This window comes from Melopsittacus undulatus, chromosome 1 (assembly GCF_012275295.1).
Source record: "Melopsittacus undulatus isolate bMelUnd1 chromosome 1, bMelUnd1.mat.Z, whole genome shotgun sequence".
Taxonomy (NCBI): Eukaryota; Metazoa; Chordata; class Aves; order Psittaciformes; family Psittaculidae; genus Melopsittacus; species Melopsittacus undulatus.
In genome coordinates this window covers 92,373,832-92,389,561 of record NC_047527.1, presented here as the reverse complement: position 1 = coordinate 92,389,561, position 15,730 = coordinate 92,373,832, and the positions used below count along the sequence as shown (strand labels likewise).

At 41.3% G+C, this 15,730-nt stretch overlaps 1 protein-coding gene across 1 annotated transcript in view; it reads right to left on the bottom strand.

Moving 5' to 3' along the window:
* RNF144B (ring finger protein 144B) overlaps nucleotides 1-15,271 on the bottom strand; it is a 36,360-nt gene extending 21,089 nt beyond the window's left edge. Inside the window, exons 1-2 of the mRNA XM_005149873.3 lie at nucleotides 15,089-15,271; nucleotides 1,460-1,564 (exon numbers count right to left, since the gene is read on the bottom strand). Coding sequence (XP_005149930.1) covers nucleotides 1,460-1,564; nucleotides 15,089-15,253 — 270 coding nt within the window. The 5' untranslated portion in view covers nucleotides 15,254-15,271. The remainder of the gene's footprint in view (nucleotides 1-1,459; nucleotides 1,565-15,088) is intronic.
* Nucleotides 15,272-15,730: the final 459 nt, after the last annotated feature.

Sequence of the window (15,730 nt, the reverse complement as noted above, 5' to 3'; positions counted from 1 at the left end):
ACATTGCTATGCCCTCTCAGTATCTGTACAGAAGAAAGGAGGAAAGGAAACAGCTATCTCCTTTCCACAATAGCTGTATTGAGCCAAAGAAAAGTGCCACCATATCCTGGCGTGCCCTGATAAACATAGCTGCAACTCCCAGGCCCTGATTCAGCTAAGCATGGTGTTTCAAAGGTATGCTGGAGAGGAGATCATGATTTTCTTCTGAAATAATAAGCATTTTTGGTATTGGGAATTTCACTGTCTGCGATTGCATTTTAATAAGATATTGAATTAATATTTCTACTACAGTTATGTCATCTGTAGTCACAGGGCTCAAGGGAACCAAGAAGGTAAGCTGCTTTTCTTCAGGTCAGGGATGGAGACAAACAAATGCAGAGAATGCACAAAACCAGCTACAATCCCTTAGCCACCTTTTTTTCCTGGTTTGTTTTTTTTTTTTCCTGTGTGTGTTCTCAGGCAGGCAGCTACCTGATTTACAAAGCAAGAATAGCTGCAGGGCAACATCAGATTTGTCCACAGTCTTCTGTGGCTTTCTAGATGCACAGAACAGCTGGCACCTGCTAGGGTTCCAGCCACACTGCCAACAGCTTCTCCCACATCATGGGCTTGGTGCTAAACACAATTCAGAAAGTTTACACCAGACCTAAGTCAGGCAGGAGGCGGTTTGGGCATTGGTGGGAAAGCCATCAGGCAGCCTGTTAGGGGCCATCTAAAACTGCCTTGGGCCCCATTGTCCCAAGTGGTGCAAGAAGGTCTGAGGAGTACATTTTCCCCTCCAGTTTCTCTACCTCCAACTCTCAAACTGAATCTTCCAGTTACACTGGAAGATTGTGCATGTGTCTGATGTGCAAACAGCTCTACCTAAACCTCATTTAACTTCTCTCAGCCTGTCCCATATCTGCCTTAGGAGTGAAGACACCTGAATCTCTTGAGACCTACTTCTGCCCAGTTCTGTCCAGTTACCTTTCTTTCTATATAACTATACAGAGTCTTGCATGTTTATATTGGACTTCAAACTGGTTGTTCCAGCATACATGAAGAAATTCTGACCTTGCGTACCATCAGTTTGTGTTCTTGCTCTTGAATTATGAGAGGTGCAAGAATTACAGTGTTTGCAGTCAAATCAAATCTGATTTAACTGACAACAGTAATGGAGGCTCAGCAACTCTGGGATACAGGGTATTCTGGTTAAGTCACCTGCATGGGTAATTAAGAGGTTGTCAGGCTGCCAAGTAAGCCCCTCCTCAAGGCACAGAGGAAGGGAAAAGTGCAAAACCCTTGAAAAACATCTGTTTGTTTCTAGTTCCTCTTGTTAGTGAGGCTTCTTGCCAAAAGCTCATTAAAGGTAATTAAAGGGAAGAAAAAGTTTATGATCATATTCATTATGTAGATATAAAGAAGATTGGGGGGAGGGTGTATATTAAAAAAAAAGGGAGAAAGAAAAAAGCATTGGTACCTCTTCTTCTTGTAGGGTCCCATGGTTCAAGCATACCATGTCTGGACATGTGATAGAAGATCCACAACCTTCTTGAATTGCCAGCTGTACGTACTGTTTTAGGCACTAAAAACAAGTAAAGAATGAAAAAAGTTATAGCCCACATGTTGGTAACACACAGATGCTAGAGATGCTGCATAGCTACCACCTCCACTGCCTTAACTAGCTGTCTTGAAGCTCCAGCACACAGAAACATCAATTATTATAAGTGTGAATGCTACAAGTCATTATATTGGAAAGAATGCAACAAAGAACAATTAATTATGCATTACTTCATCTGCTGAGCATTGCGTTTACCCAAGTCAGCAAGTCAGACCTTTCAGTGCTAACAACCCCTATGCTCTGCTAAACTGGGATTGGAGGATTTAGCGGGGAGAGTATCTTTCATCCTAATTAAACAGGCTTCACTCTTTAGTCTTTCTTCCTATGTTCTTAATTCAGACTCTCAGCCAGCAGTCTCCATTGTAGGAAACCTCATTTACAAGAAAGAGACTACTGTTCTCAGCAGCATAAAAGGGGAAAAGAGTTTATAGCCTAGTTAGGGGGTTATAATCTGCCCTAGAAAATGTGCAGCTATCAGTTCTGCCCACCCCCCCCCCCCCAACCTCCCACATAGACCAGGTAATTTCGATGGTTTACCATGATTTATCATTAGCCTCTAGTCTGTGGAGCAGGAATTCAAAGTCCACCTGCAGCATGGAGAATGCTTTATGACTGTTTCCAAATTGTTCCATTACACAAAAATGGCAGGCCTCCCCCCTCCAAGGAAAAAATAGCCCTCCCCACATTTTACTTGACATGCTGGTTTCAAATATATTTAGCTTGTCTTTTTAACACATATTATAGAGGTTTCATGGCATAAACCTCCTGCAATGGACCAAAGGACAGGGCTTGAATTGTACCTGAAAACTGCACAGCTAAATAAATAAGCATACTTTTAAATCAAACAAAAAAAAGGGAGTCTCCTCAAAATAACGACAAAGCATACAATTAATTGCAAATCACTGTTAATAAAATAACAAAACATGGATTTCTGGCAAATTCTGGTATCAGCTTGCGTAAGTTTATTGTATATGAAAACCAACATATTTTACGAGCACCAAGACTAATGAAGCTTTGTTCCCTACAGATTTGTATTTCATGCCCACATGATAAACTTCTCCTCTCCCCCCTCAGAATTCCTGTCTTCTTCTGGTATTTCCCCATTAGTTTTGAAGAAATACATCAAAGTGGAAGGTCTTTAAGACCTTAGGCCAGCTTTCAGAACAGGCAGTGAGTTCAGAAGGTACTGGCTATGTTTTGGGGAAATCACAGCCTTTTGGAACATCTATTCCTTCTATGATTCTATAATCAGCTCTGGTAAAGTCCCAAGAGTCTTCACAAAATGTTTTCCCAGTATTTGCAGGCATTTAACATTCAAGTCAGCGTTAGTTTGAACTGTTCTGAGAAGGCCTTGCATATCGCGCTCTGATTAAAGACACTTCCTCATTTGTATTTTTTATTGGAAACTGGTACCCTCTTAAATGTCAGGATAATTAGGACTTTTACAAATGGAAATGAGGTTTCCTTATTATTCTGTTTGTCTCTTGACTGCAATGTCCATGTCCACATGTTTTGGTTAATTGTGATGAACTATCTGGAGGTATTAGTTCAAGCAAGTAGCGTCAGCTTAACTCCTTATTTTAAATGAGCTTACTTCTGATCTGTAAATATTTGAAGCATATTCATTTAGAAGAATATAGGGGTATAACCTAAATGGTAAGCTTTAAATATCTAGCTCATTAGGCACTAATGGATTCAGATCTAGCACACACCCCTGTAAGAAAGCAGCAGAGCAGGCTGTAAGGAATTGATGGTGCAAGGAGTATGTGGGAGGTGAGGGAAATACAGGTGAAGAGCAAAAAAGAAATCATGTCAGTAACTGAACACAGTATTAGCTCCTTAGGGAATATCAGCCCAGATTTAACCAGAAGCTATTCTTCTATTATTCAAGCAGCAGCCTCAGTGCCCTGTACCTCCATCATGAACAATGCAAACAGAAAGTTCTGCCCCCTAAGTTCCTTTCCCAAAGCCTGCACATATTGCAGTGTGTTTGGTGCACTTCTTAGAATAGTGGCTGTTGCTTCAGCAGAGCCTCCTTACATCTCACTGCCTCTCCTCATGGAAGACCTTATTACTTTCCGGATCAAGTCTCAGGGCAGCATGTGGGGAAGGAGGACTGTTTCCCTTAATGTTTGCTTGCCTGAATTCCTCAGCAAGCATGGAAGAGCAACCTTTTACTTTCACTAAGATTCTGGCTTCTGTCTCCTCAGTGGTGCTGCCTGATACTTGGTAATTTGTTTTGACAGCATGGTACAGTGGATTTGTATGCTGGGGGCAGCTCAGGTCAGCTGGTTACAGAGGAAGGACAAAGCCTAAGAAGTTACTACAGGCCTAGAAGCAGCCCAGAGGCTTGTTCTTAATTTAGACTTTCAGGACAGAAGCTCAGAGCACTGACAATTACCCTTCTGGATGGGCACGAAGCTCTTAAGGAGCTTCAATCCACAGTATGGATTTTGCAATCAGTTTCAATATGCAGTATCTTAACAATCAGGGTTACCTAGCCAGGAGAACAGAGGTTTCTGATGATTGCTAATGCATCTGGATTCTCCTCTTCCAGCTCACTTTTGGCTGTAGGTAAGGACAGGTGAGCAACTGGAGACTTCTGCAATACTTTTAGAGGGTGCTCTTCTTTCAGAGGGTGACTTTGAGAGATCTTATAATAGATCTGTGAAGTGCAATGGGTCATCAAATATTCCATGGAAAACTTCCGTGTTAAACAGTTTTTACAGGTATTGAATTTTTGCCTTAATTTTCTGCACTTGGAAAAGGTGCTGTGGGTGTAATTCAACAAGTTCATGGAAGGACTTTAAAGGTGCTGGGAAACTCAAAGGAAGCATTTAACGTTCACCACTGAAGGATTAAGCTTTTTACCCAAGTCTGTACATGAATGTGAACTTCTTGTTCCCTATTTCACAAGTCAGCAGCAAAGAAGAGCCAGCGGAAAATCACTAGAATTTTAAAATAACAGTAAGACTGTTTTAGAGGGTTTTACTACTCTTTACAGCTCAGCTACTAATTTAACTACTTACTTGAGAGGCAGCAAATAGAAGTATCTGAAAAGATGTACAAAGCTGCAAATGTGATGAAAAGCGGATTCAATATCTATATAATGAATCATGACTGACCTTCTCAGCAGCATGTCCTCCCACACTGTGGAGAATTCATTATACAGACATCAAATATATACAGATACAGAAGACATTTTGTTCATTTTGTCTAAAAAGATCATCAGTATCTCAGGAAAACCGTACACACTACCTATGCTACTTAATTGCTCTACAAAGTGAAGGTAAGATCAAGATACTCAGCCTTCTGTGCTATTAGCAGCTCCTTGGAAGGATCTTAATCTTGACATCCAAGAAACTATATGGTCTCAACACCCCTGGGCTACGCTCCCCATGAATTTTCTACAGTGTGGTGACTTACAAGCATGGAGAGCAGTCAGTGGCTGGAGAAGCCACACAAAAGGCCCTGTGGCTTACAGTGATAGCAATACCATTGTCTTACTCTCCATGGCTAGAGAAAGTCATCAACAGTGACCTTTCTACCAACACAGCAAGGTTTCAACAAACATGGCACATAGTCAAGGCAAAATGGTTGAGAAAACAGACTAAAAGTCTGTGTGGTCTTGCTGAACAGGCTTGAATCCTGCTGACTACAAAATTTGAGCTTTGGCTACGTTATGTTCACTCTTAAATAAATGCTAGACATCAGCACAAGGATTTTTAATATCCATACCTGCAAGTGTAAGCTAATCAGCTATGTTCACTTTACTCAGATTTGCCCCACTGAGCAACTACACCATGTACATATCTGTGTTCTGGGATACACAAAAAAAAATCCTGATGCAACCAAGCAAGAGGAATCTTTTCAAATGTGATAAGATAATTCCACCAGCAAAACTCAGTACACCTAACAGAAGGTTTTGGTGCTGAGCTAACTTTCCCAAACACGTTTTCCTCCTGTTGTCAACCTCAGTGGAAAGCGTACTACAAGTAATTTTTCTCTGCCTGAGGTCCATCATGTATAATGACAACTTTTCAAACAATTTTCTGTCTAAACGTTTGGGGCAAGATTTTATTTTTATTCTTATGCCATTTTTGTCTTTAAGACCATTGCCTTCCTCTATTTGATAAAGTCAATATCCATTTACCTACTTCACAAATGATACTCATGAGTATCTAGTAAGTTAAGGCCTGTAAAGTACCTGGATCAAATTATCATGCAACATATATGCATTTCTTTTTTTTTTAATCTTGCAGGACTTGTAAGAAAGATTACAGTTTAGGTAAATATTTATGTATGCCTCAAGTACACATTCCTCTCCTGGAGCTCAGGCTTTGCTGAAAGTGTTTGTCATAACACGAGGGAAGAATCTCTAAAAAGCACCTAAAAGCCCAGTGCAGGAATGCACAATCTAATAACATGAAAATTCCTTCTTCAGTACGGAACACTTCCTCTAACCTTTAAAAGTGTTTTCTGTGGTCAGCTGTGAGCACCATGAACAGAAAGTTCTGTTCAGGCTATTCATGAATTCTTCATTTCAACACTTTTCCTACATGCTGCTCTAATTTTAACTTTTTTTCCCCCAAAGTCTGTTGTGTGGAGGGGATTTTCAATGCACTGACCAGGAAAAAAAGGAAAGAAAAAATGTCTGGCAATGTATTCAATCTGCAAAGGGACCATAACAGTTCCACATTTTAACATAACAATGAGTTCAACATATAATCTCAGTATTATGTTGCTAGGAAATGATATGACAAAGACACTATACCTCTCTTACTGTGAAATCTTATGTTTCTATTCAAAGCCATTTTCAGATAATCTCTGTACCAGAGACAAAAGATGGATCTCAGTCATTCCTATATATTGCTTTTTCAAGTGCTTTGACATGTTTCATTACCTTGTTCATCTCCCATCTGCATGCAGCTCTTCAGCTTCCCAAATGGGAACTCATTGGTTTGAATGCAAAAGCATGGAAGGAAACTACATATGTGACATGACAAAATTGAACAGGTAGTTTCATTAAGAAACATGAGAGGATGTGTAGGAAGAAGAAAGAAATGTGCTGGCCTGTATTCCTGTCAAATGCTACAGAAATTGCTTCTAACCACTGTAAGGCAGTTAATGCAGGATAGGTAAAGGATTAGTTAAATCTTTAAACTGCATAAAGGATAAAAATGGATCTACAGTATTTCCTAACCAGTACTAGGGTATGACTTACCTACATTCAGTATGAAAATGCAAGATATTATTGAAGGCATCTTGTCAAATGAGATTTTTCCCTACTAATGTATAACTTGAAGACAAGTTCAATTTCAGAAAAACTAAGAAAACTTTAGGTTTCCATCTTAAAATTCACAAGACTGGTTAAAATGTTAAATCTCTCTTCCAGATTTGTCCTCAAACTGTATTGGTTTGGGGTTGATTTTCTTTTTTAGCCATAACCTTTTTACAAATTCGAAATTTAGGTGAGGGCAAACCCTGTACATGAAGGGAAATCACAACGTTTTAGTTGGTATTCATAGTGTCTTATGATTCAGAACAGTCAACAGATAGGAATCTAGTTTTTGTTTCAGTTCTGGGCAGTGTTTATGTACTTTTTATTCAGTAAGACATAACTTAAATTTCTTTTCTAACCATTTACCCATTCTTCAGTGGCTACACAAGACAATGTAGTAGTCACGTGGTTTTAAATGGAATATGGAGTATTATTGACTTCTGTGAGATGCCAGAACTCTAAATTTATCCCCTTGATCACCTCAGCATTTAATCAATTGTGTACTCAAATACTCTGACCCCACAACAGTTCTGACAGTGTTTGTGACAGATCTACATAACATTTAGTATAATGTTCATCGTTGTCCTGACATCTAGACTTCTGCAGGTTCAATCTCTAAAATGGCCTAATCACTTTCTATGTGTATCAATAAAACTCCTGGAATCTCTCAAGTATTTCTCAACAGGTCTTAAAACTAGATCAATCACGTCTATTGGCAATTAGCCCGGAGGCATCTGCACTTTACTTGGAAAATGTGAGCTTTTCCAATTGAAGATATTTTTTAAGAGTACACCACAGAAATAGCCATTTATTAATCTGTTAAAGATTAACTTATAATAGGCATAGTTTAAAGGGGGGAAAAACAGACATCCAATGAAACACACATTTCTATTTCCTAACCTATATTTTAACTGCTAAGGACCAGATACAGTGATAAATTAAATTGCTTTCAAATGGATAGATCATCAGGCCACATTAGAGCCTTACTGAGACAGATGCTTGAAAGAATGTGAAAAATGCCCCTTTAGCCTCAAATGACATACAGTCATCTTGTGGCTCAGTAAGAAGGGGAGGAATAACATCACTGACAAGCATTTCATTTTGTCATGACCAAGTGAAAACAGCAAGGAAACATGACAATGGACCAGAATATAATGGCCTCCTGCTGCTCCACAAGCCTGTTTTTTTAGGGAATCTTTCAAGCATATCTGAGAAATATATTGCTATCAGCTTTGTCTTAGAAGATGTGCTACCAGTGGTGCTAGATTCTGCTCAAATATATAGTCTAATACACATAACCTGCCACATCCTGATAGCCTTTCATAAAAGTCAGGATAGTTTCCTGGTAATCATTGCCACAAAGGGTTACCACCAAAAAGAAAAGGCTCAAAGAACATGACCAGAGAAACTCACCCTTCCCAAAATCAAACCAGCTGCAAATATCATTTCTCTCGCAAACAAATCTGTGTCAGGCCAAACCGGGTCTTAACCAACAGCTACAAAACCAGACATGAGCATGAGGCTTAGGTCACAGGCTGGCTCAGTTACTCTGGCACTCTGAGGCATTGACAACTTACTTCACATGTGTTTCTTCATTTGTTAAATGACAGTAACACCAACTTCAACAAAGCGGTGCTGTCATTAAACATGTTAGGTCCCTCTTCCTCACCTGTCTTCCCTTGGCCATCATCCAGATGCTGCCACCTCTGTTGAGTTCAGAAATACATAATCCCTCTTCCTGGACAGTAGCATCCATCAAAAAGCAACGGGTATATTTGCACTCTTTTATTACCCCTAGTAACTCTGCTTTTGATGTGACTCTGTACAGAAATGCATTTAAGAAGTTCCTAAACCACCTAAATTACTATAGAAGTGCTATGTGTTCAGTGCCACCATTAGCAGGTGTGGGAATTCCATTTTTTATAACTTTAAAACAAAGCTATTCTGGCCTATTTCAAATATCAAGCTGGGGGGGAAAAAGAACCCAAAATGTCAAAACTTGACAGCTTGCTACCTGTGAGTGGAAGCAGAAAACAACCTGAGGTGAGCTTTATATAAATTAAGTGGGGCATTTTACAGTACAAGGTCTAGTTAGGAAGAGGAAAAAGTAGTGCTCTGGTGTAGCTGTGAGCACATGCAGGTGTCTCCAAGGATGGGGGAAGGAGGAGGAAGAACAGCAGACCAAATTCCTTCTTGAAAATTAGGACAAAGAAACAGAAGAGATGCTAAAACCCAGTGCTGGCTAGATTAAGGCAAATACAAATTTTCCCTTACTCAGAAGTTTTACTAAGTAGTTTTTCACTGGAGTATTCATGTTCTTTTCCTCCATTTATCAGGCAACCCACGCTCTTTGTCATCTGCCTCCTCCTTGTCTTTGATCTACCCAGTCTCCTCTGCTCTCAGGCTTTTCTGCCCATGGTTTTTGCTGATGACGCTGATCCTCCACATCAGTTTGTCTCCACATCTGCAGTGCTCTCCTGCACAAGTGATCTGAGGCTCCACAGCACCAAGGACAAAATGTCAGTATTTAGCCACCCGAAGCTGCTTTTAAAAAGATTAAGGAAAGCAGAGGAGCCTTAAGTGCAACACAGAAACTCCTATTTCTGGAAGGGTTTCCCCTTCCCCCCCTAACAAAAGTAGTTGGCAGCAGCATGCAAGCCCCCCTGTCAAGAGGCTGCAGCTTCCCAAGGCCCTAACTCACCAGGCAGGCAGCTGCCCAGGGTGCCAGGCTGCCAACAACAGCAGAAGAACATTTTACACCCATGTCTAGCCCTGGCCCTGCTGTCACACACAGCTACAGTGGAAAATCTTGTTACCACAAACACCTTCAAGATCACCATCTACTTATTGAATAGCCAAGACAGAAGCTACTTGGGCTTCTATTCAACATTGCACACTGACTTCTTCTAAAGTTGCATGAAGTTTAATCTCATTCAGACTGCATTGTGTGCACCAAAATAACAAACAGGTGGATCATCATGTTTGTTTTGCACCTTTTGTTACTCAGTTACCTCACATGTTTCTCAGAAATATAAGACCCAACAAAGAACTTGCTTGGAAAAGAAGAAGGGTGAATCACACTAGTTCTGCACAAACATGTGCTGACAACAGAAGCACATACAGGAAAATATCTTGTGTTTTCAAGGTTTGTTACCTGTTGTCTTAGGCATATGAAACCCTATTCCAGTAAATAACACACAAGATGGATCTAAGAAGCTGTTTGATGTAAATAGCAGCAATGCTTTTATTGCTCACCTGGCTCTCATCAAGACTCTGAAATGCTAAGGAGGAAGGGGAAAAGACAAAGACAAAACCAAGCAGAATAGTCATGCAAAGAAGAAGCTGACACTGGCTTTTTTACTGACCCCCAAAACCATGTTTTCCATAACACCACTGCACTGATTCCCTTCTATCATCACTGCCACCACGACAATCTTATCACACCTGGTAAAACCTCATCTCCATGACTGCTACAGGCTCCAGGTTCACACCAAGTCTTACACAGGGCCTTAGTATTTCCAGTACTACAGCTAGTCCTACACTCATTACTACTTCTACAGTGTAATTTCTGCTGTGCCAGCTAACAAGGAACTACTTGCAATAGTAGTGAGGTGCATGTGCTCACACTCCTCGTCTCTGCCAGCAATTTTCCCAGTTTCAACCAGGTTTTGAAAAGGCAGGAGTCTCCAAGAGGTATACTTTCCAGTTAATTTAATGAGTACCAAAGCCTGGGTAACATCCAGTGGCCCCTCCAAAACCAAAACTGGGTGGTCAGCCCATCCATTTCTGGCACTACTCTGTTCAAGCCCTGATGAATCTTGCCTGTGTTGAGGCACCTCTGGAGTTATCAGAGGGAAGGACAAGCACAAAAGATACAAACATGTAGAATTGACTAGGAATAAGTTTAATATTTACAATATAATTCTATAGGTGTACCAATCAGGACACAATTAATATTGGTTTCTTTGAACCCAGATATAAGTGGACTAAAATACTGTATTTTGTAACCTTGTGATGGTGTAGCCAGAAACAGTGCATAATTATTTCACGTACATGTATGACTGATGTAGCTACCCCAGGGGTAAAACCTCAGCAGTTGCACATGAGCTCATTCATGGCAGAAAAAAACGAAAGACAAGAAAGGCAAAAAGGACTGCAGATAGGAAGAACATCCCACCAAATATACAAGAAGGATAAACAGCAACAAAAACCAAGACAAGCAGTATCAGTAATAGATGAGAGCCCTTCCACTTTTGGGAATGGAGCAAATAGCAAAAAGTTCCGTAACACATACATTGCTTAATATATATACATATATATACATATATATATAAAAGAATGTGGGCCACACCGTGGTACTTCCCAAGGTTTTATGGGTATAGGAAATTGATTGAGTAATGCAAACTGTTAAGCCATTAGGTACTCTAGAGCCATTTTCAAATTCTTAGGATGTGTAAATGTGTGCTTTATCTCACATTTCAGTGGAGTCTTACATCAAATGCAACACATGTTGATAAATTCAAGGCTGATGCCTCTTCAGAACTGACCGAGCTACCAAATAAGAGGGTGTGTTCTGCAAGCCATCTGCTTTTTCTTCTCTGAACAGAGAAAATAAAAATGTGTATAGCTATTTGAAAACTCCTGTCTTACTAGCAACATTCCACCAATATGCAAACACATCTTCTTAAACACAGGTTACTTACTTTGTCTAGAACACAGCTTTTACAAGGCATAATATTTATTAAAAGACTTTCTAAGCTGAAAAAAATAGCTGTACACAATTCTAACTCATTTGAATTCCTTGGTTTTACAGGCTACAAGTGAAAAGAAGATACAAGCTCACCCCCACTGATGCCTAAATAGTAACAATTTCCAATTATTACCACAGGCAAAAATGCTGCAGTAAAAAGCAATCATAGATGTGGAATCATAATTAGTTAGCAAAAAAAAAAAGATGTCACACATGTAATAGAACAAAAAGAAGTTTCATATTAGTAGAGCAGAACCTATTATGTCCATTTCAAGCCCTTTTCCATTTCAAATTTAAAACTACTCTCCAATCTATATAATTAACCGTAGTGGCAGGAGATAAGAATAAGCTACATGTGATGAAAGGCACTGCCAGCTGAAAAACTCCTATGGGATCAATCCCATAGCTCACAGTTGACAGTCTTACCCCAGTCTCTGTCTTAAGGGTAGAATAAAAGTATCTGGAAGCCCTACCATAAGCAGGAGGAAATTTAGGGCATTGCATACTAGTGCAGCTATTGCAGGCTGTGGCCCTGAGCAATCCCCCATACAAGCCCCAGCACCAAAGCCTTCTGTGGCAAGATGCTTCTGGTTCTGCTCTTCAGAGCTGCTCAAGGGGCAACACATATGGCCTCCCAGAAACTGCTCTGCATTCAAGACAGACAGCCATATAGGCAAGTCAAAAGTTTCCAGAGCCCTCTGATACAGGGCGTAAGATCTATGTGTTTCTGTTGCATCAGTCCAGACATGTCCATTGAGAGGATGTTCAGACACAGGAACAAGAGCCACACAAAGGGTAGGCATGGAGCGTAAACACAATTCAGACATATTACACCCACTGAAATAAACAGAGCATGTCTAAAGCTTCTCCCAGCTGCATTCAGCAGTCACTCATGGCTGGCTCTTGGTTCAGAGGAAGTCAGTGAAGTTTGCACAAATGCCAAACAACTGTAACTGTACTCTCCTCTTCACTGTCATGGCACTGGAGAACCAAGCTCAGAGCAGACACTCTTCCTGCTACCAGCCAGGTAAGGGGTGTATGCATGGAGTGGCAGCTGCAGCATCAACTGGCGACAGGCAGGGACAGCAACATCCCCAGCCATCACCGACCTCTCCCTTTGGCCAGTGCCCTGGAGGAGTGGAGAGTACAGTGCTGCCTGGCATAGTCCTCAGCAGTCCTTCCTTCCATGTCCAGCTAACACTGAGGTTAATGTGCCATTGATGATACTAAACCAGATACACTGAATTCTTGGAGAACAGTGGGAGTACTGTGAAGGTATTAGCTTCTTTTTTTTTTAATTTAAAGCAATATCTTCATACCTGCTTGTACATTTTCTTAAAACTAACATACAAAAACGTTTTCTGGAAGTTTGCATGGAAAATAAAATTCATGAAGTTCAGGTTGAAAATGCAAATCAATCTTATCCTAGTTTCTTGAAACACAGCTGGATTCTTATCTCATTTACCCTGAATTATCTCATTCTACCCTGAATTCAGAATAAATGAATTCAGAATAAATGAAGATACTCTCATGCAATCTGGCTTCACAAATATCACCTTTCTTCCATGAGTTCAAACTATCAAGGGCAAAACTTAAATGTACTTGCTTGAAACTTAGCCACAATTTGTTGTTAAATAAAACCAAGCACATTTATTACAGAGTTAAAAAGAACATCCTTTCACAAATCATCAAAAACAGAATGACAAAGAAGTCTTTTAAATAAGGCAAAACAGACTAATAGAATCTTATAATCAGCTAGGTTGGAAAAGATCTTTAAGATCACCAAGTCCAGCCATTACCCAGGACTGCCGATTCCACCACTAAACCATGTCACCAAGGGCCTCATCTGCATGGTTTGTGAACACTTCAGGGACGGTGATTTCACCACTTCCCTGGGAAGCCTGTTCCAATACCTCACCACCCTCCTGGTGAATAAATTGTTCCTAATATCCAATCTAAACCTCCCCTGGCAGAGCTTGAGGACCTTTCCTGTTGTCTTATCACTTGTTACTTGGGAGAAGAGACAAACCCTACCTCACTACTACCTCATTTCAGGTACTTGTAAGAGCAATAAGGTCCCCCCTGAGCCTTCTCTTCTCCAGACTAAACAACCCCAGTTGCCTCAGGCGTTCCTCATCAGACTTATTCTCCAGACCCTTCACCAGCTTTGTTGCCCTTCTATGGACCTGCTCCAGCACCTCAATGTCTTTCTTGTAGTGAGGAGCCAAGAACTGAGCACAGGATTTGAGGTGCAGCCTCACCAGTGCCCAGTACTACAGGGAGATGATCACTTCCCTGGCCCTGCTGGCCACACTATTGCTAATACAGTCCAGGATGCTTTTGGCCTTCTTGACTGCCTGGGCACAAGCTGGCTCATGTTCAGCTCTGTCAGTCAGCACCCCCAGGTCCTTTTCCCCTGAGCATCTTTTCAGCCTCTCTTCCCCCAGCCTGGAGTGTTGCATGCAGTTGTTATGGCCCAAATGCAGGACCCACCACTTTGTCTTGTTGAACCTCGTACCACTGGCCAGAGCCCATTGATCCAGTCTGTCCAGATCCCTCTGCAGAGCCTCCCTATCTTACAGCAGATCAACACTACAGCCCAGCTTGGTGTCATCCACAAATTTACTGAGGGTACACTCAATCCCCTCACCCAGATAGTCAATGAAGATGTTCAACAACACTGGCCCTAACACCGAGCCCTGAGAGGCACCACTACTGACTGGTTGACAATTAGATATGACACCATTCACCCCATTCAGCCACTCAGCCACCCAGCCAGTTTCCAACCCAGTGAAGAATACAGCTATCCACACTATCAACTGACAGTTTCTTCAGGAGGACACTGGAGACAGTGGGAGATAATGTCAAATGCTTTACTATCCAAAGAGACCATGTCCACAGCCCTTCCTTCATCAACCAGGTGGGTCACCTTATTGCAGAAGGAGATCAGGTTGGTCAAGCAGGACCTGCCCTCAGTGAATCCATGGTTCATGACTGGGCCTGATCCATCCATTTTGCCACACATGCTTTATGATCTCACTTAGGATCATCTGCTTCATGTCCTTCCCCAGCACTAAGGTCAGGCTGACAGGACTGTAGTTTCCAGGGTCTTCCTTCCTGCCTTTTTTGTAGAGAAGCATCATGTTGGCCAGCCTCCAATCCCCTGGGACTTTCCCACTAAACCAGGACTGCTGATAAATGATGGAGAGTGGATTAGCAAGCTCCTTGCCAGCTCCTTCAGCACTACTGGGTGTAACCTATCTGGCCCCATAGATTTGTATATGCCTAAGTGGAGCAGGAGACCATAATTTGGTAATACCAAATGCTCTTTAGGAAAGCATCCTCTATCAGCATAGATAACACACACTTCTTGTGTAGGAGGAGCAAACCCATCTCACAGTTCTGCATATCTCCCATTACATCGCTCCTGTAATGTAAAGATGATGCTGGAACTTACTGATGTACAAAAGATGCAGCTGCATTCCTGAAGAGTAGTCATCTTATCCAGGGAATATTCACAGAGACACAGTTTGCAAGTGAGCAGGGGCTCCAGAGCTAACTCTCCAGCTTCTGACTTGTCAGCTGTCATGATGTGAGGACAAGCTTCCCCAGCGGAGCCCATTCACTCATTAATGGTCTGCTCAGCCTGAAAAGAGAAATCAACAGCTGAAACATCCCACAAGCCATGCAGTCACTTCTCATTGACATCTGAATTTACATCTCAGATCCATAAAAGCACCTGCACATTCAAATGTACGACTTCAGCATCTCAGTGCCAGTCTCACACGTCAGGTCATCAAAATTTACAGAGAAGGTGCCTGAGAGCTCATCTCCCCAAAAGGTGTTGGGAACAGGGTTGGGTTCTCAGAGAACATTCACCTTGCTGGCACAAAGCACCTCAGTCAGGCCATTCACCAAATTAAAAACCAATCAAACAAAATTCACATAGATGAGACACTATCTATGTTATATGCCACAGTACAGCATATGCAGTATATGCAACTGAAAAATAATAGATTTAGATCAGATATTAGGAAGTTCTTTCCTGTAAGGATAGTGAGGCACTAGCACAGGGTGCCCAGAGGAGCTGTGGCTGCCC